The sequence below is a fragment of the Lepisosteus platostomus genome, chromosome 8, assembly GCF_059453375.1.
Source record: "Lepisosteus platostomus isolate fLepPlt1 chromosome 8, fLepPlt1.hap1, whole genome shotgun sequence".
Classification (NCBI taxonomy): domain Eukaryota; kingdom Metazoa; phylum Chordata; class Actinopteri; order Semionotiformes; family Lepisosteidae; genus Lepisosteus; species Lepisosteus platostomus.
The window spans coordinates 61,093,399-61,118,322 of record NC_142618.1 but is presented as its reverse complement, the minus strand read 5'-3'; the positions used below and the strand labels follow the sequence as shown (position 1 = coordinate 61,118,322).

Genomic DNA, 24,924 nt, shown 5'->3' with positions numbered 1-24,924 from the left:
GAGAGGGTTGCCAGAATTTACTCATTAGGTTCTAAAGTGCTCATCCTGTATTGGCAGGATCTCAGAGATATCTCACACAGTGAACACCCCTTTCCAAAAAAAAAATATTTACAAATACAGGGAAATGGCAAATACACAGAATCTATATTTAAGGGTTCAGACAGATCCTGACATCCATCTGAATCTGTGATATATCTACAAGAGATAACATGTGTGAAGGAAATTTGAAATTAAACTGTGAGCGCAGTTGTTACAGACAGGCAAATTAAATTCCAGAGCTGTGGTAGGAGCTGTGGGGAGTCCTTGTTTGAAATAATACAATCTGTCTAATACCTTGCACACAAAATAATTTTGATACGCAGTTAAAAACAATTTGCAAGAAGTGATTTCTGGCTTCAAGTGGCATTTCATGGTGAACATTTCATGCCAAACTGGCAGCAGGCTCCTCGAATCTGCCCTGGGTCTGTGTGTCTCTCTGGTAATGCAGGGATTGTGGGATAGCAAACAACAGTGGAGTTATCCAAATAGTTCGCATCCATTGTGCTGTGTAAGTCATGTGCATTAAACAGACATTAACGGCGGGGGACCTCTGCAAAGAACTGAGCCAAACTACTGAAGTTCTCCGCAGTTTCAGTCTAGAGAAGGTAGACGCCTGGTCTCCAGTGTAAAAAATCTCGATGACCGGTACGTGATAGTGTTTTACACTGACAATAAATAAAGTCCTTTGCAATGCTTGTGAAGCGAACTGCGCTTTAATGGGTAATTCTTTTAATTTTAATTTTCCTTATTCGTTTCCACATTTATGTTGTTAGATTGCAGGGAACCACATCAAGAGAAATGAAACAACATTTTCCTTGAACCATTTCGTTTCTATAAAACCTCTTAAGGTCTTAACACAGGTATACAGTAATGGATGGATACATAAATGTCAAATAAACACACATTTAGCCCAGACTTTGTTAAAACCTCTTCAACCCATCGCTCAAAACCTATTTTCAGCCAGGTCTTATCGTCAGATTTTGTCAAGCCAGACACAGGAAAGGCAGAACAACAAGCAGATGAAATGTTCTGCTGCAGCAGCATCACCCTTATAGAGGGAAGGTGAAAGCTGTGCCTTGTAATTCTGCAGCTGTTGAAAACAATGGGTGTTACTCACTCAAGCACCTAAGAGAATAAGAAAGGTGAGAAACGAGAGGAGCCATTCAGCACCTCCCATCCATGTGGTTGTTAGTATGCAGCTACAGATCCAACAATCTCATTCAGCCAGTCCGTGGGTCCATGGTGAAAGAAAATACTATAGAACATAGAATAATATTGAATTGAATAATATTTGCATTATACTAACAATAATCCTGGCTTCCAAAGGTGCTATATATAGTAAAATAAAGTTATTTTAGGTTTCAGATTATTATTTACTGTACAACATCCACACAAACCTTTTTTTTATTTTATTATTACAGCATTCCCTTTCCTGGATTTCTACACTCCTAAATTGAGCACATTTTCCTGCTTACACACAGAATTCTTTAAATCACTTGATGTTACCAGTGAATAAGACCATCATTAAATCCTTTGCTTTTGTGTTAATAACAACATTTAGCTACAAGTCACACATTGGAGTACAAACATACTATTTTCTTGTACATGCACAATTCAACGGTTTTCTGAGATTTACTATTCATCATTATTTTGATACAAGAAAAACATAACATGCAATAATATTATAATCTGTGTTCTGTTAAAATTATTTTTTCTTATGCTTGGTCCCCTGTTCAACCTCACTATCAGGTCTAGAATGACCTGTTTCAGGAAAATTAATATCTCCAGTAAGCAATAGGATGCCTTTTAGGATTTTCTTGCATTAAGAAATGGGACAATCTAAGCCTAACTCTAGCATACTCCAAATCTTAAATACAACCTAAGTTCTATCTGCATCTTCATTTTACAGTGAATAAGTCAAAATGCATCTCTACATGTTCTCAAATCTCATCTTAACACTATTAAGTCATATTAGGTCACAGTAAACATGACCCCTTAACACTCTGGTCACCTCTGACATCACCAAGGAACACACACAAGTCAAAACACTATGACAGCTTCTGTAGCCTAAATCTAATCATTAAGTGAGATGCTGACACCAGTCTGATTTGCTTGCACTGAGATTCACAATTTACAGATGTAACTGAAATTATATTAACTGGCAAAATTAATCTTAATGCATTGTCAAACCAAAATAAAGAAGGTGTGCTCAACTGAACAGCTTGCGTCAGGTAATTGCAAGAACGATTTTTAAAAAATCTGTAAAGATGCAAATCCTGTTGCAGTGGCTTAATTTCAGTACCTACAATTTAAAATTTCTAAAATGTCCTCCTATGGTTTAATCAGGAAGCATTTTTATTTATTTTGCCTATGATTTAATCCAAAACAAGTTCCATTTACACTCACTTATAGAGCAGGGCATTTGAGTATTTTCCAGTTGCAGTTTGGATGAATTTCCTTGCTCAAGTGTACAACAGAATCCAACCTGGGACCTGAGCCCACAGCCCTTCTTTTACAAGTTCAGAACAATGACCACTGAGTCACAGTGCTGCTCTTAGGTTAGTTTACTTTTTTATTGAGCTGAAAGCGCATTAATGCATGCCTTGTTAAGTGCTTTGGGATCCTTCGTGGATAAAAAGTTCTATATAAATGCAAAAGGATGATGATGATAATTAATAATATCTTAGTAAGATGTTGAAGCTGTTAATGATTTTTCCTGCCCTGATTCTCTTTCATCAATCTACCAAGCAGACTGTCTGACAAACAGCTTCCAGCTCAAATCAATTCCCATCCTTGTTTAGCCTTTCCTGAACTTTACTCTTCCCAATTATTTGAATACAAAACTGTTATCATCCACAGGTCTATTTTAATGCAAAATCTTTGCTATGTTAATAATTTATTAAAAATTTAAGTGCTCATTTTAATCTCTAATTATACAGCAAACGCTGCAGCTGCTCTTTCATCAAGTAAGGGTCTTGATCTCCCGAGTCACACTTGCTTGTGTACACGCGCACACCGGGAGGTGAGCTGGAATTAGAGTATAAATTTATAAAAGGTTGAGTTCAGATTTCCCCTTGACTGCACAAGGAAGTTTTCAGCTAAAGCATGTTGTCATGCAGTTGCTGCAGAAGGATTTTTCACAAGCCTTCAACAGACTTCTGAGGCATCGTCAGCATCACTGCTTCCTTCAAGAAAGGAGTCAGAAATGTCTCTCAAATACCTCCGTATCGCACTTTCGAGTGCATCGAAGCATGAGCCGATTTAAAAATGTGTAATCGGGGCTTTAATTCTGTGAGCTTAATGGTCTGATGAAGCTCTCTGTTGAAATGGCCGAGTTAGTGAGCAGCCCAGAAAGCCTTTTGCACACACCTTTGATTCAGAACTAAAAGATTCATCCACCCTTCTTCAGGCACTGCTTTATCCTTTAGAGGGGTGCAGTGAACTGAATCTGGCCAAAACAGAGTGGAAGGTGGGACCACACCCTGTATGAAATGTCTGTCCATCGAAGGGATGGAAAACGAGAGCCAGAGAGGGTCAGGAGATGGTCAGTGAGAGACAGTGAAAGTCAGGGAACGGGCACTTTAGAATTCACAGACATAAGGGCCTGTTTTAATGTAGTGTTTTAGAATTCTTTGTGCATATACCTTTCACAGCATGTTTATATTAATGCATTACTCATTGTGGATCTTACCCAGTGACAGCCCCATTATACACTGTGTTTCAAGGAGCTCCAAATTCACAGCCTCCTCTTTCTGTAAAGCTCTGCTGTAATTGATTCGCTATTCTGTAAACGTCTGCGGCCCCTTTGTTAATCACTTTCAGATTTACAGGAGGACGGCTTATTTGTTTTATTAGATTGACATTTCAGATGTTGTACGGATTTGAGGCAATCCCTCATGAGCAACGAAACAAGTAAAAAGAAATAAACACTTGTTTACTAAATGGTATTAAATATTTAATGAAAAGGACTTTAGTGCCCGTAAATCTGACAGGTCTTAAATGATATACTGATTTCACTAAGTAGGTTAAGTTATTGCTAAACAGTTCTATGAAGTGTAAAGAACATTTTTTTACTGAACAGATTAAATTGGCCTTTTAAACAAAAACAGTTTTCTTAATACTGTATTTATTCCTGTTTATTAATATTTTATTATGTATAATACCTTTTTTAATTCCTTATTATACTGCTATTAAGAAAATGTGCCTTTTACGTACTGTAAGGATTTTCATACAGTATGTTCAGTTACAGAAAATTATGTAACACAAGTAATGCAGAACATGCACATCCATTTTCAAGATGGTTCTATAACTATAGTAATACCGGGGATACAGAAATGCAGTTGTGGGACTCAGATATTTATGTTGGACATAGGGGATCAGGGTTTCCAATCCCTTGCAATCAGGTACTGTAACTGTAAATTAGCATGTGATGACTTACATTCTTGCCTTGTAAAATGAAACCATCTTGATAGAAAACTAAATGAACAGCTATTTTATATTTGATCTGTCAACCAATAACTCAGTGATAAAACTCCCTACAGACCAAGTGCCAACAAAACATGGCCACGCCACAGAGCATCCTGTAGAATTAATACAGGAGCTGGTAAAATTGTTTCAAAAAGCGTTGTTTCATGGTTTAATTTGAAGCAACTTCAAACAGCACCTGTTTGACTGACTGTTCCAAGACAGAGACCCACAGCTGAGATAAGAGACTGAGTTTTATTTGATGTTGCACTTGTTCAGATCTGAGGCACAGACACAGATTTATGTCACAGGCTAATAAATACATACTGCATATCACTTTTTATATTAGAATTACATATTAGTTCGTCCGAACCGCATTGTGAACACTGCATTTTTTAAAATAAAAGGTATGAATAATGATAATGTCGTAGAGTGCACCACGGATATCCTTGCTGACTTAAATCCTTTGCCAACCAAATGCTGCTTAACCGACTGTGTGCCCCTCCTGCAGGACTCCCGATCTCAGCTTGCTAATGACAATGGTGAATACTTTCGCGATACTTTCTGCTATTTTTGTAAAGGAGATCACGAACCTTTCTCACTTTTTCCTGATATCTGCATGCAACCCGATTCCACTAATGCCTCCTCTATTCACTTCTCCTTTTCTAATGTATTCTTTTCTCCCCCTGGCTGGGGTAGTTGCAAAGAGCTCAAGCCCACAGGCATTCGATCTTGCACAACTGTTCACACAAAACCCGGCAGGGATAATCTAAATAGGACAAGAAGATGCAGAGATAAAATGGGCACAAACCACATTAATCTCCTGCTCTGGGGGTCGATTCACTGCAGACCTGCAGACTCCAGCTGCACTTTGTGCAGAAACGAAGCCAGCTCCCCAGTCTCTGCAGGCTTCAGCAGCAATGAAATCACTCCTGAAAATACAGTGACAAGACCAATTCCAACCTGACCAGAGCGTAAACCTGCCCCGAAACAGCAACAACTGCAACAACAACAGCCACAGCAACTACAACAACAGTAGCAGCACCAACAACTAAAACTACAACAGCCTCAGCAACAACAACAGCAGCACCAACAACTAAAACTACAACAGCCTCAGCAACAACAACAGCAGCAGCAACAACAAAAACTACCACAGCCACAGCAACAACAACAACATGATCAACAAAAACAGCAATATTAACAACAGCAGCAGCAACAACAACAACATGATCAACAAAAACAGCAATATTAACAACAGCAGCAGCAACAACAACAAAAACTACAACAGCCACAGCACCAACAACAGCAGCACCAACAACTAAAACTACAACAGCCACAGCAGCAACAACAACATGATCAACAACAACAGCAATATTAACAACAGCCACAACAACAATAATAGCAACAACAATAACTTTGCACACCATTTCAGTATTTCAAACAGTCCTCTTCTAAAGCCGAACCAAGAAGGATCAATTTGTGCTTGGGAGTGCAGACGTTTGCATTCAGTTTTCCCTAGAGGAAGTATAATCCTATTAGGATTGCCTGCGGCTTTTGTAGTGTCCTATTATCTGTGAGGATGTTCTGACTTTTTGGATGAGATTGCCTGCAAATCCGAGACCTCCAATTTCGACCAGAAAAATATTGTTCTTTCTTCCTTGTATTTATGAATTGCATCTCAGTGGGTATTTAATCAAACATCTGCCTGTGTAAGAATATATATTTTTTACTAATTCAAGATCTAAGCATCATGCAGGTAAAGTTGACCGATAAGCCAAGTGAAGTTCATTTTCATTTTCGCCCTCAGCAGGGTACACTTGCTCTCTGCCTGAACAGGGTGAGCTGCTCCTACTCATGGACCTGCATGTTTATTGTAATAGTGGGGTCCCAGGACGGGTTTTCTGCAGTGTGTTCACAGCGATCAGTCAAGGAGAATTCACACTGGTTCACCAGGGCTCCTGTCAGCACAGTCATGTCTCCTTAGGCCATGGCAGAGCTAGGATTGTTGGGAGAGTTTCCTGTGTGTGCTTTCACAAATCAGCAAAGCATTTTATACTCTTGCCCCATTACAGTCTTCTGGGTACCTTCATCCTCAGCAACGCTTGGAGCTGCCAGTTGGAGCTCAGGAGAAAATAACAGGACCGTTACACTGCACTGAAGAGTCCAATATGGACAGACTCACTTACACTGATAAATGTGCCGGCTGTTTGTTTATCAGACTACCGAGGAAGACAATACAGTCACGCTTTTCAATTTAATTTCATTTAGCACTGAGCCTCAACAATTATGTCTTCCTATGTATACTGTATATAGTCAGACACATACAGTATGTATTGACATCCCATGTCTCAACTTAATTAGCTCTAGGCCTTAAAAAGGGAGTGACGCTTAAACGGAAAGGTTAAAGCACACACTTACGTGTAAGTACAGTATGAGACTCCACTGTGAGAGTGAAGAGACCAAGATGCCAATAGACACAGAAGAATGAGCCACTGTTGGAGCACTGAAATAATGGATCTCCTGTAAGGTGGGAATAGACAATCACTACGTGTCCAGAAGGAAGATGGATGAGGACGGCTGAAAACAGAACTTTGCGAAAGAGTCTAGCGCAGCACCCAGGAAGACTGCAGTGATCCCGACTACATACACAGACGATACCGTCAATCACTGTTATGTCAAGGTTTCATTTTATTAAGTTGAGGAAGAGCTTAATGAAGTGCTCCAGCTCCCACATTCTTAAAGTTTCCTGCCTGTCAGCAAACACCCAGGCACTGGGAAAATTTCCACGTCTGTCGCTGCGGTCTGTAGGTGCCCCTTTTTCCCCCATCCTGCATCTTTCTTCCATCTCCAAACCACTGACCAGTCCACATCATTCTGACTGTCACAGCCAAGGTGAGGTGTAAAAATTACACTCATGCCCAGGGGGAAGTTCATAATAGAATATGTAATAAAATAATAAATTTGGATTAGGATTCCAGGCCCTGCGTGCTAGAAATGCATTATTCAGTCATATTTCACAGTGTCTAATGCATTACTATTTAATTACAACCAACCACTTTTCATTCACAGTTAATTAACCTTTCAGACAGTTTCTGACCTTAGATCTCGCTAGTCTCATACCTAAGGATGAAGGGAAGGGAGGGAGCGAGTCGTCCAGGACTTTCTAATCCTAGATTTAATAAAGCGAAGGTACTCCCAGGCAGAGGATTCCACTGTTACGCATGGCTGCCCACTAAAGAAAGGTTGAAATGTTATTAGCATGAAAGAAAGCATCATTAAAAACATGGAACACACAAAGAATATGGTAATCAGCTCCCCACATGGGATGATTCCTGTAATTCGGGCAGGACTCTGGTGGCACACTGCGGGCTTTGACAAACAAGGGAGAATAGTCTTGAAAAAAACTAAACACATCCCAAAGGTCACTAATCACACATTACTGTAATCAAAGAGGGAAATAAAATGTGTGGGAATCGTAACTGAGCAGCCTTGTTTTTGGAAGTTAGAGGCAACTGTTTCTTTTCCATGAGGGTTTCCATCGTTTTGAGATTGGTTTCAATATTTTGTATTATTACTACTTTTTTTTAAGGCCTAATTACATCTGCGCTGCTGGAAAGGAATCAAATGCTGTTGGTATTATCCTGTGGTGCTGTGCGGGTCTTGGCTGTAATCTCCCAAACGCAGAGTTGTGGGGACTCAAAAGCAAACAAACAACACTGTCTCCACACAATTAGCTCTGGGACGGAACATCAGTTCTCACCTCCTAATTAAAACGAAAACCAAATCCCTGGCAATACCATCTCGTTCAAGTCGCTAAAAACTAGGAACAGAATAAAAACAAAACATTTCACTGGTATGTCGAAGCCTTTTGTCAAAAACTGAAACAGCTCCAGAGTATTGATTGTTTTCAGTACAAAATTAAGAAAATTAAAATTCATTTTGCGCTGTTGAATGTAAAAGGAAGTGAAAATTGGGGACTGGCTGAGGAGGTTTAAAGATCTACAAACTCTAGAGCACAGCTGTGAAAAATACTTGAGTTTTAAGGTGATATGTGAATGCATAAAGTAAATACGCCCATAAATAAAATATGAAAATGAACAGAAATATTAATATTTGACATGCATGGGAAACTGTTATACATTATTGTATTTGCAGTATGCACATATTCATTTTATTTGTTTGAAGTAAGAAAAACAAGTATGTTTACTTTAATCATTTTAGTCTTGAACAGAGAAGAAAGACTATGAAGGGACCTGATTCAGACTTTCTCTGAAACATTGACAACGTTAACCCAGATTTCTTCTGAATCAGCACTGGAATACAATGCAGAGGTCAAATTTAAAACTAAGAACAGGAGGCAATTCTGTACACAAAAGGTGGTGGGGGTTTGGACGAGCTGCCCAGCCATGTTGTTGAAGCCATGACCCTGGTTTCCTTAAAGAAACAACTGGATGAGATCCACAGATCAATTAACTAGTAAATACCAAACGGGTCAGAAGATCCCAGTGGCCTCTTCTTGTCTGTAACTGTTCTTATGTTGCTAAAAGAGTATCATCCCAGGCTGCATTAAGTCACTGACAGTTGCATGTGCTGTTAGTTGTGCTGGGTGATACTGTGTGAACTCTTTAGTTTCCAGCTTTCAACTAGAGTGCGGCATCAAGCTTTCAAAAAACATGTCTTCTGGGACACATCTGACTCATCTTATTTTCAGGCCAATGAACTTGGCCCAAAACCTCAAAAAGTATCCAATACTTTTCTACTAAAAGTTTATGTGGCCAGTAATGAAATAAACAGATCATCTGGGAATGAGATAAACACCTCCTCTTCCATTCTGAATTTATCTGATATGTTTCTGAATATTAACAAATATTGGTGCCACAATGGGCAAATTGCAGCTGAGGCTTTCAATTAACAGCCCTAATTTTAAGGGTGATACATAATGAGGGTAAACCAGTTTCTGCTGTGTTGATTACAGTAATTCATGGTACCTTGAGAAGCATACTGTTAGAACTGCAATCACTAAAATATTAAAATCAAATTTCAGATATGTTAATGAATGTCATTTCTTGGGAACATTATAAATTATTGTTGAGAATATATAGGGTCAATTATAATAAATACCATTAAACAAAAAGGCTATTGTATTCTGTGCTCCTGGACCAGCAAGCAGTAATTGATCTGATTTTGAAAAATGCCACAACAAAGGCTTTGATTAGACCATGCTGGTTATTCACAAGATGGTTGGTTGCGTTAGCAGTCAGCAGCAATGACATAGAAAAGATACAACCCATTCCATTAGAAGACCTGAACTTTTCCAAGGATGAAGGCCATATTTTTTACATTGCAGCACTGTAAAAGCACAGCATGCCAAAGCTCAAACGTCAGTAAAACTAATAAATATCAATATATTCAACTTGATATGTTTGATTGTATTCAAATGCAAATATTTCTAAAGGAATTTTGTATTTTTAACTCATACTCATAAGCAGTTTTATTTTGGTAATTAAATTATAGGCAACACTGATAGTTCAGTTTCTAAACTATGAATGTTTTTTTTAATTCTATTATATTCTGCTAAATTATCTCTACCATATAGGACTGTTCTGAGCTATTTTTGTTCAGTAGGATTTGTAGACATCTGTATGTCTCTATTTACATAGACACTACTGGAGGAATGTGATATACAACTCTCACAGCACCTACTGTATAGGTCAGATACAGTATGTCATCCCACAATATGTTTACCTTAGTGGAAGGACTCAAATCATAGCCACAGCTCTGCACGTCAGTAACTGAAGTGAATTTGTGACTTAACCTCCTCAGAGGCCTTGCACTTTCAAGATTCGAATCTCTCCGAGGTCAGAACGTGTGAGCCGATGACGGGGGAGCCCAGAGGAGATCGCAGGATGGGCTCAGTGACCATCAAACACTATTTAGCTCTGAGAGCAACGCTACTCTTGAGAAGCAGTGAAGGAGATGTCAGGATGTGAAAGGGAACGATTTGAAAAAATAAATAGATTCCCGCCTAGTGGTGTAGTTTTTGAGTAATTCATACATTCACCTCACTTCTTCATTGACCCTGGTATTTCTTACTTTAACATATCGCCAGCCTAAATTTTCACAATGAAATTGTTTAGTGGAACTGCTTTTAAAAGCCATGCTGATGAAGACGATATCCTGGTTTGTTTCAAGAAACAGCTGGATGAGATCCTGGGATAATTAACCCCTAATTAGCAAACGGTCCAGTTGAGCCTAATGGCCTCCTCTCGTTTAGAACTTTTCCTATGTTCTTATCCATCCATCTATTTCCTAATCCTTTTATCTAGCACAGGGTTGCAGGGGGGAGCTGGAGTCTAATCCAGCAAGCAATGAGTGTGAGGCAGGGTACACTCAGGGCGTGGTGCTAGTCCATCTCAGGGCTCTTAGAAACTGGTGACTCAAGGGTGTCCTACAACACCTGCTGGTCAGGGCTCTCTGGGTGGGTTTGAGAGGCCTGCATAAGGCCAGAGTTTAACTAGACTGAAACTTGTATGCTGCATGACAGCCCCTACAGGAGCAATTCAAGAAATGTTAACGGCAGAGAAAATTAAACAAAGACAAACAAGGACAAACTGCTAGGCACAATTTGACTTAATCTACACAAATCCACCAGATGAGAGATGTCATTACGTACATTCAACTAAAAAATGAAAACATCGTTTTTTTATCTTAGCATCCATACAGTCTTCTGTCCCCTGTGAAGTCTGACTCTTCAGCATTACCTCTCAATCTTTCTTCTTGATCTCTTTTCCAGTTCTAGTTTATTAACTAAACAAATGAGCATGTTATGCAGATTGTGAATGATAATGCTGATTATTAAAACTGATTAAAACAAAGCCTTATAGAGGTGTGAAAAAATAACGGTACATTAATGAACAAGTACATTGAACTCAGTTATACTGTATTCGCTATGTGCTCACAGCTTTTTCGTGGAGATACATATATTATTTTTACGTGACTGAGGTGATGAAATGAGCTAAGTTAATTGGGAATTATAGTTGTTTTACACTCCAACGGCTCTGGAACATTATTTTGATGGTGTGAAGTGAAGTGGTACTGTGGACAGCAGTGAGCTTAAGTTTGTTCCCAGACTGTCTTACCCAAACGCTGTCATTAACCTGTGATCCTAGACTGGAAACAGTCTGCTGTAACCTGCTCCGTTCCTGTCATCTCTGCTATTTTGCTCCTCAATATTAACTGTTGTCTAACCTTGGAAGGCAGAGCAAAGATTATTTTTCATCTTGAGACTTTTTGCCCCTTGGCCATTTCTTCAAAAAGAGACACTCCACTGAAATGGACACCAAGCCTGAATGGGACAAAACCTAGCAGAGTGCAGGCAGAAACCATGACTTTGACATCCGCTCAGTGTCTCTACCTATCGGTTTTGCGTAGGGTTTATACTGCTTAATAACAAAAAACAGCTGTTACCTTTAACATGAATCTTAAATAAAATAGTCATGATCGAAATGATCAAAAGTTCTGATTCCATATGTGTATTCTCTAGTCACGCTGTTTAGTTTGAAGTCAAATAAGACAGAGAGTCAGAGCTGCAGAAATATTCTGCCCTCTTGTCCCCAGCAAGACACCTCAAACTCAGCGATGCACTTAGAGTCACAGCGACATGAAGACCTTGACAGTATAATATCCTTCTCTGCAGGCTGCATAGAGCACAAGTTACTGACATTCAAAATAGCCAACAAAAACCAGAAGGAAAAACCAGGACTCTACCTTTCCCGGTCCCCAGCTGTGAGGTCGTAGAGATGATTTGCTCCTCCATCAGCACATGCCTTGAGTGTTGCTGAAACAGACAAAAACATGAGGGATAGTTTCATAGTCAGGCTTTTAGAGGCAGTAATAAAAAGGATTCATTGCTTATACAAAAAAACATGAACACAAACACCCTCTCAAATCTCTAAATTTCCCACTTGTAAGCGTTAGAATGCTGGAATGAGTTTCACAAATGAAAAGACGTCACATGAAGACAACTGGCCTGCCTGCAAACCACAGGTGATACAATATTACGAATTTTGTGTTCAAGAATTAAAAGAATTTCTTTACACTGTAGTATTATATGCAGTGCCTTGGGAGCATATCCACTCCTTCCAAAGACATCCCGTTGTGTTCAATTAATGGTGATATATACACATCTTTCATTTTAGGGGAATATTTTAATCAAACCCTGAATGCTCAAACCGAACACTTTTATGGGTGAAAGAAGGTAATGTCAGCAAAAACCATTAAGAAAAACAAAGAACCGAAAAGGTATTCACCCCCTCAGTACTTTGGCAGCAATTACAGCTTCTAGTCATTTTGGATACATATCTACCATTTTGAAGTTTTGATCCCAAATATTCACTTTGAAAAAGATGAACATACACCCTTTGTAACTCAACAGAACGGGACATCAATAGAAGGGGGTGAACACATTGGCTTGGCACTGTAGGCAAATCTAGGCACTCGTTGCTAGGAGAACATGAAGAACTATAAATTTCCCATATGACAAATTCACTTTTCTTATGGAAGCTTAATGATAGCAAGCCCAGGCATTTATTAAAACAGGAAGTCCAACTCGTTTAAATGGCTGGGCTGTTAATGAGGATCAATCCCCCAATTTTGTGAACATTTAAAGGTTTTATACATTTTTTTATATACATGCTCATATAAGGCTTAAGATGATTATTTCCTTCTTAGTAATGCTCTGGCTGAATTTTAATAAATATTTCACTCCAGAAGAGCACCTAAGAGGTTATTCATATTTTATGTAGCATCTCACAGCGTCAGTGTTTTGTGGAGTTAAAAGAAGATTTGGTATGCTCGTCTGTTAAACGTGCACACAAATACAGCAGCTAAATTTGAGATACATATTTGAGAAGAAAGACATGTGGTCATAACTGAGTTTTCAAAGCGGGAGCAACCTTTGCCTTGAGCTCTTTTTGTATCTAATAATAATGTCAAAGCAGAGAAAACTGTCTTGATTCATTCTATCCTTAACGGTGTGGAAACAGTCCTCTTAATAATTTGAACATAAGGTCAGTCTTCCTCAAACCATTATATCTTATTGATACGCTCTGCAGGCTTAATTGGTATTGAAGGCAGAGTCAATGATTTTCTCCTACATGCTTTGCAGGGCCTGCAACAAGCAGAAAGACCTTCCTGTATTTCTTTCAATATATATTAATAAGCACCCTACAGCTGGATCTCACACTGGGAAGAGCGCTCCCAGGAAAATTGCTCTGTCCATCTCTGTGCAGAACATATAGAAGACTGGACAGCAGGGGGTCTAGTATTAGAAACCTCTTGAATGGGCGGAGTGAGAATGGAAGACAGGGTTCTTTATGCATTTTTAGAAATGCAATTTCAGCATCTCTACATTCACAGGAGACCAGAAAAACCTGCTAAAATATAAAACGAACACATACAAATATGATAGATATGATAATTTAATAAAAATACGACAGTTCCAAAACAAGCAAGCCCATGTAGCTACACAGCATTTAAAATGTACTATTAAACACAGAAGGTGGGATGCAATGTGAAATTTATGAATGTGGAATATTAAAACCTGCTGATTCACGAGACTGCTGCTGCTCCTGGCCCTAAGTGCTTCTACATGGGTGTTTAAGTGTGCCCACAGAAGATGCAACGGGCTTGAAGTGTCAGAACACGTCAATAAATCTCACGTTTTCGACACAAGGACGTTTACAAATGAGAGGAGGCCACCTGCCTCATCTATCCCGTTGGGAAAGTAGCTGATCCCCAGGTCTCGCCCAGCCATTTCTGAAAAGAAGCCAGGCTTTCAGCTTCGGCAGCACTCGTGGGTGGCTTGTTTCACCCTCCCACAACCCCCTGGGTTTGAGGGCTGTCTCCTGTTCTCGGTATTTAATGTGTTATCAGCTGTTGATATTTCACTGTTCTGACTAGGGTCAGAAGGTGGGTATTTTCCTGGATCACTCTGACTCAAATGGCTTGATCAAGGGTCCACCGGCAGGGCCCCACCTAGGACTGAGTCCTGGCAGACCTGCCACCCTGCTGCCTCTTTCTCCCTCCCCTTCTTGCTAGTGATGCATTTTTTGGGGGTCTGAAGGCTGTGCTAAGGTGATTGATATTTGACTTTGATAGTGGCATTAGGGAGCATGCAATTTTAATACAGTGGAATAATACTTTCGTACTGTGATCTGTATTCACACCACATTTCCCCTTCAGTGAAAACTATTATACAGATTGTGGTATTTTCAAAAGGTTCTGGATCTTTTCTTAGTCAATAACTCTACTATAGTTCATCACGTGATGTCTGAAACTGATTTGGCTGATCTACAAAATAATATTAATATGATACCAAGAAGGTTTTTTGGCACTATTTGCTTTGGCTCCACAGGAACTCAGAAGCAAATTGGTTAATTTACTTGCACAGAAAAAGAAGCATTGAAAGAAAAAAAATCTTCAGCATTGCAGTGGTCTTTTGTATAGCAATATAGTTTATATGTTTCATATCAGTTTTGTAAATAAAATTTTAACTCAATTTAAAATTTTAAATTTAAACTGCATTCCAAAAACCCCAATGCACATTGGCTCGTTTGGAGAGCAGTACACAGGCTTAAACAAGAGCTGTCCCAGTAGCAGCAGTGCATCCCGTTTTCTTGAGATGTTTATGGTATTCAAAGCAGAAAGCTCTGTGCCATTGCCTCAGCTCGGTTAGCAGGGGCAGGCTTCTTTCTCTAATCTCAGAGCTGGGGGTCCACGCCCAGTGAGGACTGCAAAGGCCAAAATCGAAACGTCCCTACACCGAAGTTTCCACTTTCTCGTTCTCCGTCATGCTTGTCACGTTGTCAGTGTTGACAATGTAGAGAAAAGAGAACTTTCAAACAGCTCGTTAATAGCTGCGTCCACCTTTGCTACGCTGGCGTGGTCATGGAATGAGCCACAGTGGCAAGGAAAGGAAACTGCTAATGTTGTTTTGGGAATTCTGAGCCCCAGGATCTTGGCTGCCTTAGATTAGGACAGGCAATCGACGATGCGGTTTTGGGATTAATGCTGTCCTGCTCTGCAGGGCCTGTGTTTCCCCGTGTCTGTGTGAGAGGATCTGGAACCCGGGGCAGGGCAAGCAGAATTTGATACACTCATTGTGTGGGGGCGAGGTGGTGTTGAGCCTCTGGATGGCGCTAGTCTGGAGCTGAGGAACCGTGAGGAAAACTGAGAACTTTATCTCGTCACCAAGAAAAATATTTATTTACCATAGACAAGTGTTTCATGAAGATGTGGAACAAAGCTGTACAAGAGAATGCGGCACTTTATGTTTTCATCGGCTCTCGAAGAGATGACTAACATCAAGGTCACAGCACAGCTCCTGAGTTTCGGGAGAGAGATTAATGACAAATCTGAAACTGCAGAGGATTTTGTTAGAAAAGGGAAGAATGAAAGACACAACAAAGGTGCCTGATTTGTATACAAGGGTTTCTGGATGCCTTGACCGTCTAAAGCTTCGCTTGAGGTAAACTAGCAAATGTGACCCCAGATTGCAAGGTTTTGACTAAGGAATGAAACACAGGACTTTTAAAAAGAATGTCTTTCTTACAGACAGAAAGAAGCCTTCAATCAAAAAGACATTATTTTCCATGCGCAGGTGCCTCTCTGGTAATGAAAATACTGAACCAACTAAGACAAAGGGGTCTCAATCAGGGCTGGTTCATTTCCCTTTTTAAAGACACTGAAACCGAACACCAGGACTTAATTTATTATTACAAACACCCACTAGCTCCAGTTTAGGAAAGGTGTTGTAGCGCTTGAAGGTGCCGAGACAGGAAATGTGCATTTTCTTGAGATGCAGAGGAAGCACAATGATTTCTGCCAGATCAAGAGGTTCATACTCGGCAGGAGTCCCCACTTTAGGTGCCGTAGACCTACAGTTAAATGTGTCAAATGAGCAGGTGCAAGGAAAGGCGTTTGTCTGTACACAAACTGCATTGAAGTGTTAATACTCAAAGCCAGGTTGTCTTGTTTACAAGCCAAATGAAGAATAAGGCTCATTTTCTATCACTCTGATACTTGAGCATGATAGGAGAAGGACAGGACTTGTCAAGAATGACAAGGTTGCATGCAGGTCGTCTTGTTGATGGCCAAGAAGCAGAAAATGAGCCCTGACTCAGAAGACACAGAAAAGACACAGCTGACGTCATACCCTAAACCATGAGAAAGAGCCCCAGCAATTACAACTGCACGTCATTGATTTCGAAGCGCAATTCCTGCTGTAAGGAAAAGATCTGTGATTTTTTTCTGTTGTGTTTCAATCACTGAAGTTCCAAAATAAACTGCTGTACAAGGAGGCCCACAAAATTCTCATTTTGTTTGACTTCAGCTATGTTTGTGAACAGACAATTTCACTGCAGAATGGCAACAAACGTCGATTCAGATCTTGGTTTAAGGACCAGCATGTTGGCTCCATATCATGAATCCTATTGACACCAGATTTTGATGCCACTATCAAATAGGGTGGCCAACTATATCATTCATGTTGAGCAAAGACAAACTCAGAAAGGAGGAAAATGTAGTTTAATTATTTTCCAAAGCACTGGTTTGATTCAATATTTATAAAAATAAGCAAAGCTTAATTTTACATGCAGACATATAATTATTTTAAAACCGATAAACAAAGAAATTGAAATGGATGATTCTTGCCTGATCCTGAAACTAAAATAGTTTGAATATGTATTGGTTAATGACAATCACAATGCCGAAACTCTGATGGCTGAACAAAGCTGACTGCAGATTTTAACAAGTCCACAATAAACAAAAAAAGCAACATAATTTACCTCATACAGTAGAGTCAATCACATCAGCTGTAATACGACATATATTCATGAAACTGTGGCAAAGTAAACAATTTAATGATTCCCTACCAGTTTGTTGGTCAACTGAATTGTACTTAATGCTGTTGATTGAACAACACAATGGTACAGTCCCTGTTTAAACATGAGAAGAGCAAGATCTTTTTACTAAAATCTGGTTTACTAAAAGTCAATAATTAAATTGTTCATGATCATAATTATTTTCCCATTCCCAATATGCTGTTTTGCAAAATGATTAATTCCACAAACATGAATGATTGTCTTCCGAATACCAATGCACTTTCATTTAGGGAATATATATGTGAATAAATGCTTTCATAATCATTATTTATTTACACGAGAGGTGTTGAATAAATGTCAGAGCTGACAGAGAGGCTGTGTTTGTTCCCATCTGTATTATTAGGTATGACTAAAGTAAATTCACAGCACGCTCAAGCTGTCCGACTCTAAGACAGCAGTGTGGCTTACACTACCCAGGTGGAGAATGAGCACTGGAATAACTGAGGATCTCAGCCGTTTCTCTCGTATGGGCCTGACAGGACACCACATTTCATTCTGATTCCATCAGATTTCTTTGTGTCTTTCATATGTCAGGAACAGCTGAGAGAACAGAAGTTTTACACTGATGAAGATGCAGTTTCTGCGGATCAAGAGCCACTGTTACTTCCTTGAGGGTTTCCCAGAATCCTTAGTGCTAAGGTGTAGTACACATTATGGCAACATATGAACGTCATATCCATGAGCTTTTCCTGTACTTAACACATCGCTTACAAAATGCTGTCATTATTGGTGAAAAAAAAAAAGAAATTAAAAATGAACAGCCAATCCTCAACCTTGATATAGACAACTAAGAGAAATGAGTAGGACAGTTAAGAAAAATAAGAAATGGAGGTTTACATGTATACTGCAGAGCTCTGGCACACTAGACAAATTACTCCATGCTTACTTCATGTTGTGGTATCAGAATACACATGAAATGCATGAGTAGAATTTCACCTTGGTCTGATTGAGTGTGCTGTGGTACATGCACCCTTTTCTTTACCTTTTATTTATTTTTTAGTCACGCTTTAAAAAAAAACATTTTCAATAAACTAAACGCTACTGACAATGTTCACACCTATCATGCTTCCATGTCTTTTTACTCTCAATGTTTGTGGAATAAAGAATGAGCATTGCCTACAGAGTCTTGGTACAAGAGGGGTGATGGGATAAACAGTCCAATTAATAATTCCACAGGAACATTTAACACAATATTTTGTAAGCCGCATGGTGAAAAAAACAATCAATGCAGTAAAAGAGATAAGATGATTTTACAGAACTCTTCACTGGCCTTGTCATTCAATAGCAGATTCCCACAAATCTTAATGAAAAAACTTTGCTCCTTTCTGTTCCTAAAACAAATGAGCTCAACAGGATCTGGGTCATCATTTATTCAAGATCAACCATTGGAATGGGTTCATTTTTGCAACTGGCCTTTTTTCCCCAAACAACATTCCCAATGGCAATTTCTCCTATCTTGGACACCAGTGCTACTCTGGGAGTATTGAAGAATTGAAGAGTGTCACTCCAGTTAACATCACTACAGGATGGAATTGAAGCCTGAAGATTCATCCCAGTGAAATTCCATACAGCCTGTAAATACAACTGCACATACTGATACCAGAAAACGCATCTAAAAACAGAAGGAAAGGTTATATTGAAAGTAATGGGCAATCTAATGGTTTCTTTCAGAAATTAATGAATGATAGAAGCAAGGCTCAAATGACTTGCAAACTGTAACTGTAAGGTGTTAACTGAGCATCTATATTTTTTAACAATAAGGTTCCTTACAAATTCAAAGTGCAAAAGCTGACCAGTGACCTGACACAAAAATTGATGACAAACTGTCGCTGAGTCTGTGCACTTAATAGGATAATCAGGGTGAAAATATATCCTTCCCTGATTCTGATGAGTTTGCTTCAGCATATTTGACCAACTGTAAGTTGCCTCTGAAAAGTGATGCAACAAAACCACAACAGTTCTTAATTCATAATTTCGTTTTTGAGTGACCACGTTTTAATGGATCTTTCAGAATAACCCGCTTTCATATTTTCAGAGATGGTGAATCGGGCCACATGTGTCTATTTCTAAATCATAAGGATCTAAATCATAATCGTAACCCCATGCACACAGAGGTCATTCACAAAAATCCCAGTGAAATCACTTTCCTGAGCAGAAACTGCGGGAGAGTGAAGGCAGCAATAAAATGCCAGCAGAAAAGCTCCAACCAGCATCACAATAAATCCTTCCACCTCCCAACAATATTGAGGTTCTTTGACTGTAGGTTCAGATTCAGTTCATTCAATTGCTGCGACGGAAAACCTGCAACACCGATTTCATTTCCAAGTTTTCCAGCAGGCCGTTCTCCTGTTTCTCTTTCAGAAACCCAGAAATCGGCTGCAGCATTTCAACAAATTGCTACAAAGCAGCACCTTTGATTCTCCCACCTGACATCTCTGAAATAAAAGATTTTACTGTAGCCTTTTTTTTTTGAGTGGAGCACATAAATGCCACTAGTGACACCAGTGGGTAAAAGCTGATGCACTCGGCCCCATGTGAACATCATTCCCTGCCAACTTATCAAAGTGTCAGAGATTTCCATCTTTAAGAAGATACACTGCTGATACAGTACATGACAGAGTGAGAGAAAGTCCCCTCAAAAGACCAACAAAGTATTACTGATGTCCAGTCATGAAAAGCAACGCCACCAGGAGTGCACACTGAAAGTTCATCCAAGCTGAGCTGATAATTCTCCAAATCCTTCAAGAGGTCTTTCAGAAATGTCAGAACTCTGTGTTCCTCCCAACTGTGTGACACTTGCTGCACCAGTCACAGATGTACAGGCACAATGTCTCTTGCACTGTAACTCTAACAGCTGAAGAGTCCCTCACTTCTTTCTGAAGATTTCTGTCAGCCTTTTGTGACAGGTCCTCATTTTTGCTGTTGACAGTGACAGGGTTCAGCTCTAATTCTTTGAGAGGTGGAAGGATTTGATTTCTTTCTTTTTCAGGGTAATCTTGGAGCAGAGAGTGCATTGCACAAAATAAATGGTTAGTGACAGTTTCTCCACTGAACGATCACTGAATTATTTGTTTTGTTAACCAAAAGGCAGCAGATGTTACATCTGGTCAAAGTCTCTAGTGGGGTAACAATAAGATATGGTTTATACCCCAGAATTCTCTTCTTCCTGCACAGAGCAAAATATGGATTTCCATCTCTTTCAATTACAGCACTTTCTTGCCCCCATTGACTTTGAGAGTCTAATTTTAAGTACTCAGATGAGAGGAACATATGGTCTTTTGGGGTTTTGATTGCCCATGAACAATATCTGCCTTTGAATTTTTTATCTTGGAAGCATAAATCAATAATCATACCATTTTATAAATGATGTAAAACACACAATAACAATTTTGGATTGTCATTGGAGGAAAAGGTACACTAAAGATTTATAGTAGGCCAATGTCAAGAATTTCCTTTTCTTCCTTAGCGTAGTCTAAAGCTTATTTCTGTCTGTGATAGGGTTGCCCCAATGGGCACTTGTGGGAGTCACATCTCAGGTCAAAGTGAAACTTTATGGTTAGAAGAAAAAGACCTTTCTTAAATATAACACGCTGCAGAGGATGACCATTTTCAGGAGCGCTTTTTCATATGCCTTAGTTATAAGCTGATCCATGTTCCATGCAATTCCTCTGGTTTTTATAGGCAGGTATAGTTGCGTAGTCATGAGAGGACAACACGTAATGGTCAACCACTCAGTTGAGCCCCTCGAACAGCCACCAGCCAAATTAAGTAAATGTCCATCTACACCCCCTAAAAATCTAGAAATTAAACCTAATTAAAACCTAGAAGTTCGATAAATGACATTAAAACACATGAAAAAGAATTCGCCTCAAATAAGAGTTAAAGAACCAGAGGACCAAAAAGATATCAAAGGTGGAAACATGTTGTTACATAGATGGCATGACTTTTTATTTCAGAAATTCAGGGGAAAAATACAAACGATACAGCATTTCACTGCAAAAAAGAGAATTAATTTACAGTAAAGTGCTGATGGAGATGTTTGCTGAAAATCCTGTTTGACATCTTATTTGTCTTTTCAAACAATCCAGAATTTCCCACATACAATAAACCTTCTTCCTCTTTTCATAAATAAAATCCCCAGGTGAGGTAAGTTTGACTTGTTTGGCCCACACATGGACAAAAGTATGCATAGCTACTGAATACTGTATATATATTACATTTTAAGCGATCTATTGTGAGGGTGCATTGTTGTCTTGATGTTCTCTGCTGAGATGCTGAAAGGTGGTTTGATTGACCTTCTTCTTATGTATGCTAAAAAAGGGATGGCTTAGCTGGACTAATGTGCTCACTGTTCAATTTCCAACACTGTTTTGAAAGTCTTTGTGCAAGATGCATTGTGTTCTAAAATACTAGCACTTAAGACACAGGAAGAAAATCTTGCTGGTGATCATTACCCTGATCTGCTGTTGGCGGAATCTTTTCCCTTCAGTGACAACAGATCATTGAACTTCTCTTTCTAAGGTAAGTATCTAATGCATGAGTGAATGACAATGTTTATGTGTGGATGTGGTTATGCATATGCGTTCAACCCTCTAAGAAAGGGTGCTCATTTTTTGGGAGCAACTGATTTTGAAAGGCCAACATCCAATACAATTGTATGAAAGTTCAATTAGAAATAGACATGATTTGACACTAGTGATCCCGGAGTAACAATTGTCAGCAAAATGTGGCATTTTGCCAAATGCTGTCAATTTTATGTATATGCACAAACACAAAACATTACAACATTTTTCCATGACTCAAAAACTACAAAGTATATTTTCAGAAAGCTTAGAGGAATAAATTATCATACATATATGCATATTAATAACTACTGTCTCAATTTGTTCGGAAATGGCTGAGACAGCATACACTTTTAAAATCAGACTTAAACAAGAATGTGTTGTCCTATAGCAGTAGGTTTTTTTTTCTTACAGTTTATGTCTTGCTAATTAAGAATTCACACTTGCAGTTTTAAAATAGATATCTAAACCCAAGGTGAAAAGGGATCTCATTAACATTAGGAATATTATTTCCTGTACATAATTAAAGCATAGCAGAAAACACACAGACTGTTACAAATTTCTAAAAGTTTGATCCTGACTTTAACCAAACTATAGAGATGTTGATGAAGGATACATGAGTTTACATTTTTAAAGGCCCTTAGGTCCAACAATAAATTTTACCACTACCTAATGAGGTGTCGCTGAATTTGATATTGTCCTGCAGTTCACAGGTCTGGAACTGCAGTCATTTGAAACATTTCCTTGAAATCAATTGAAAAGGTTTAGTGCTGAGTGAGTGTTATTTCAATATTGATGTGTAGAACTACATGGATGTATTCTGTATTTTGCAAAAGGGATGAGAAAGATTTTATTAAATAAATCACTTCTACATATTTCCATTTGCAAAAAGTTAATTAAGTTCTTTTTGTAATACAAAATAAATTTCCTATTACATTGTTTCTTCCAAATCATTAACTTAGTTTTTCAAAACATTAATAACAAAGTGTTTTGTTAGATTTTTTAATAATCTCATTAAAAACCCTTTTAGATATTCTGTAAATTCAGAATTTAAAAACTTAAGTGGATTATCATCTTTTCTTAGAGAAATGCTCCTAAGAACTCAATGTAGTTCTGTGCATACGTATGCTCAAAAATTGAAGTAAATTGCCAGTTTACACCTAACAGATTTGTTAATAAATTTGGAACACAGACATCAAGCTAATTCCCAGAAAACCTGGACAAAAGTATTAAAGCATCACTGAAACTGTGAAATGTGACACAATGTCAGAATGAAAACATTACAAAGTCAGACTTCCCTGATCATCAACACAAAAGGGGAAGTATTGATGCTCAGACCTTATCTGCCTTTGGACAGACTGCTGTGGGATGTTCCTCCACTCTTCCTGTGCAACAGCAACAAGTTGTTAATGGTCAACCAGTCACGGCTGTCTCCTGCTGATAGCATTGGCAAGCTGGTCCTGCAGATGTTCTGTTGTACTAATTATTTTAATAAGTTGTACTGCTGTATTCATAGTACTATTTGGTTAACTACTATCTTGCTTGACACTTTATGGCCATTACAGGTTTAGTTGCAGGAATACAAAGACTTCATTGGTCCTTATATTGCTGATCTGTACGTTTGCACTCAATCTGTACCAAAGGTGTTTTTCAGTTTAAGGAGATTCCATTCAGCTTCATCCTATGCCCACTGCGCCATTTGTTGGCATGGACAAGCACAGTAATGCTCACCCCGACATCTGTACACACATTGTCTTCTGTCAGGTTTGTCAAGGGCATCAATCACTGCAACACCGCCTGCGCAGCCACCTCAGAGATATTTTAACTGTTGCCATGTTAATCTTGAATGACCTCTGACCCTTCAGGTCATTTTCATGTTAATGGTGGACAACAGCCATTCTACTTGTGCAAGGTTTATTTCATCTGAATTTCTCAGGCTCTGGTCACTGCAATCTCAAAACAACTAAGAACAGTTACGAATGAGGCGGGACCTTCCAGCTTGTGCCTTAATCCCACAACCCTTTGGGTAAATACGTGTCCCCATTTTTGGTTAGATGCACTTCCACGTACATTCCACCTGCCTGCAGCAGGATCTAATCGATGGTCCTAAGTGTCTAGAATGTTGCACTGACCACAGTGAGCGGGTTTTTTGTTTTCTCTCAACTATTGATTATTGTTGAAGCAGAACATCATATTCTTCTGGAAATATCTCTCGCAGAAACACGGATTTCAATAATTTTGACAGCAAACAACTCCAGCAGGGCATGGTTATGTCTTATACTGTTCTTGAATTAACCATGCCTTTTTAAAAACGGCTAGTTATACACATTCCTAATCAACACAATTTAAATTTTTTAAATCAACTCAAATACAAGACACTGTACCTCTGATGTTTTTTTTAAGAAATCACACAACTTACGGTCAATATTTTGTTATCGCAAGGATCAATACCACTCAAACAATTTCAACCCAGTTCTCAGTGCTGAAAACGGAAATAATATTATGTCTGTGCCCCATGACCAACTGATGTAAAACCTGTTACATTTTAATTATGCATTAGTACTGCATTTAGAGGTAAAATATTTGATAATATAATCAATTATATACCGTACAATAAAAAAAATCCAAAACTTTATTTGAAATATGTAAAATTATTTCATCTGCTGCAGGCTTTACTCGTGCTAGGCTTTGGCTTAATTCATGCTAATTTATTCAAAGTAATGGGAACAATCACAAAACACTGAAACTCTTGGCACTGGTCTTTAAACAAGGGCCTGGAGCTCTTAAAAAACAGAAATGGCTCAGCTTCAAATGCTTTCAGCACTTCCATGCATGATTATGGGGAACATTTTCTGAACATGAAGTTATTGAATATTGGGCCATTTACCGTCTTTGTTTTTCTCCTTGCCTTCTTCATG

The 24,924-nt window shown here is 38.8% G+C and overlaps 1 protein-coding gene across 8 annotated transcripts in view; it reads right to left on the bottom strand.

Annotated features, from left to right (window-relative positions):
- The window catches only part of tpk1 (thiamin pyrophosphokinase 1), a 117,631-nt gene that overhangs the window by 50,095 nt on the left and 42,612 nt on the right, over nt 1-24,924 (bottom strand). For all 8 annotated transcript variants that reach the window (XM_088644181.1, XM_088644189.1, XM_088644187.1 and 5 more), the window contains one exon: nt 12,271-12,340. In XM_088644181.1, the coding sequence (XP_088500307.1) occupies nt 12,271-12,340 (70 nt within the window). The remainder of the gene's footprint in view (nt 1-12,270; nt 12,341-24,924) is intronic.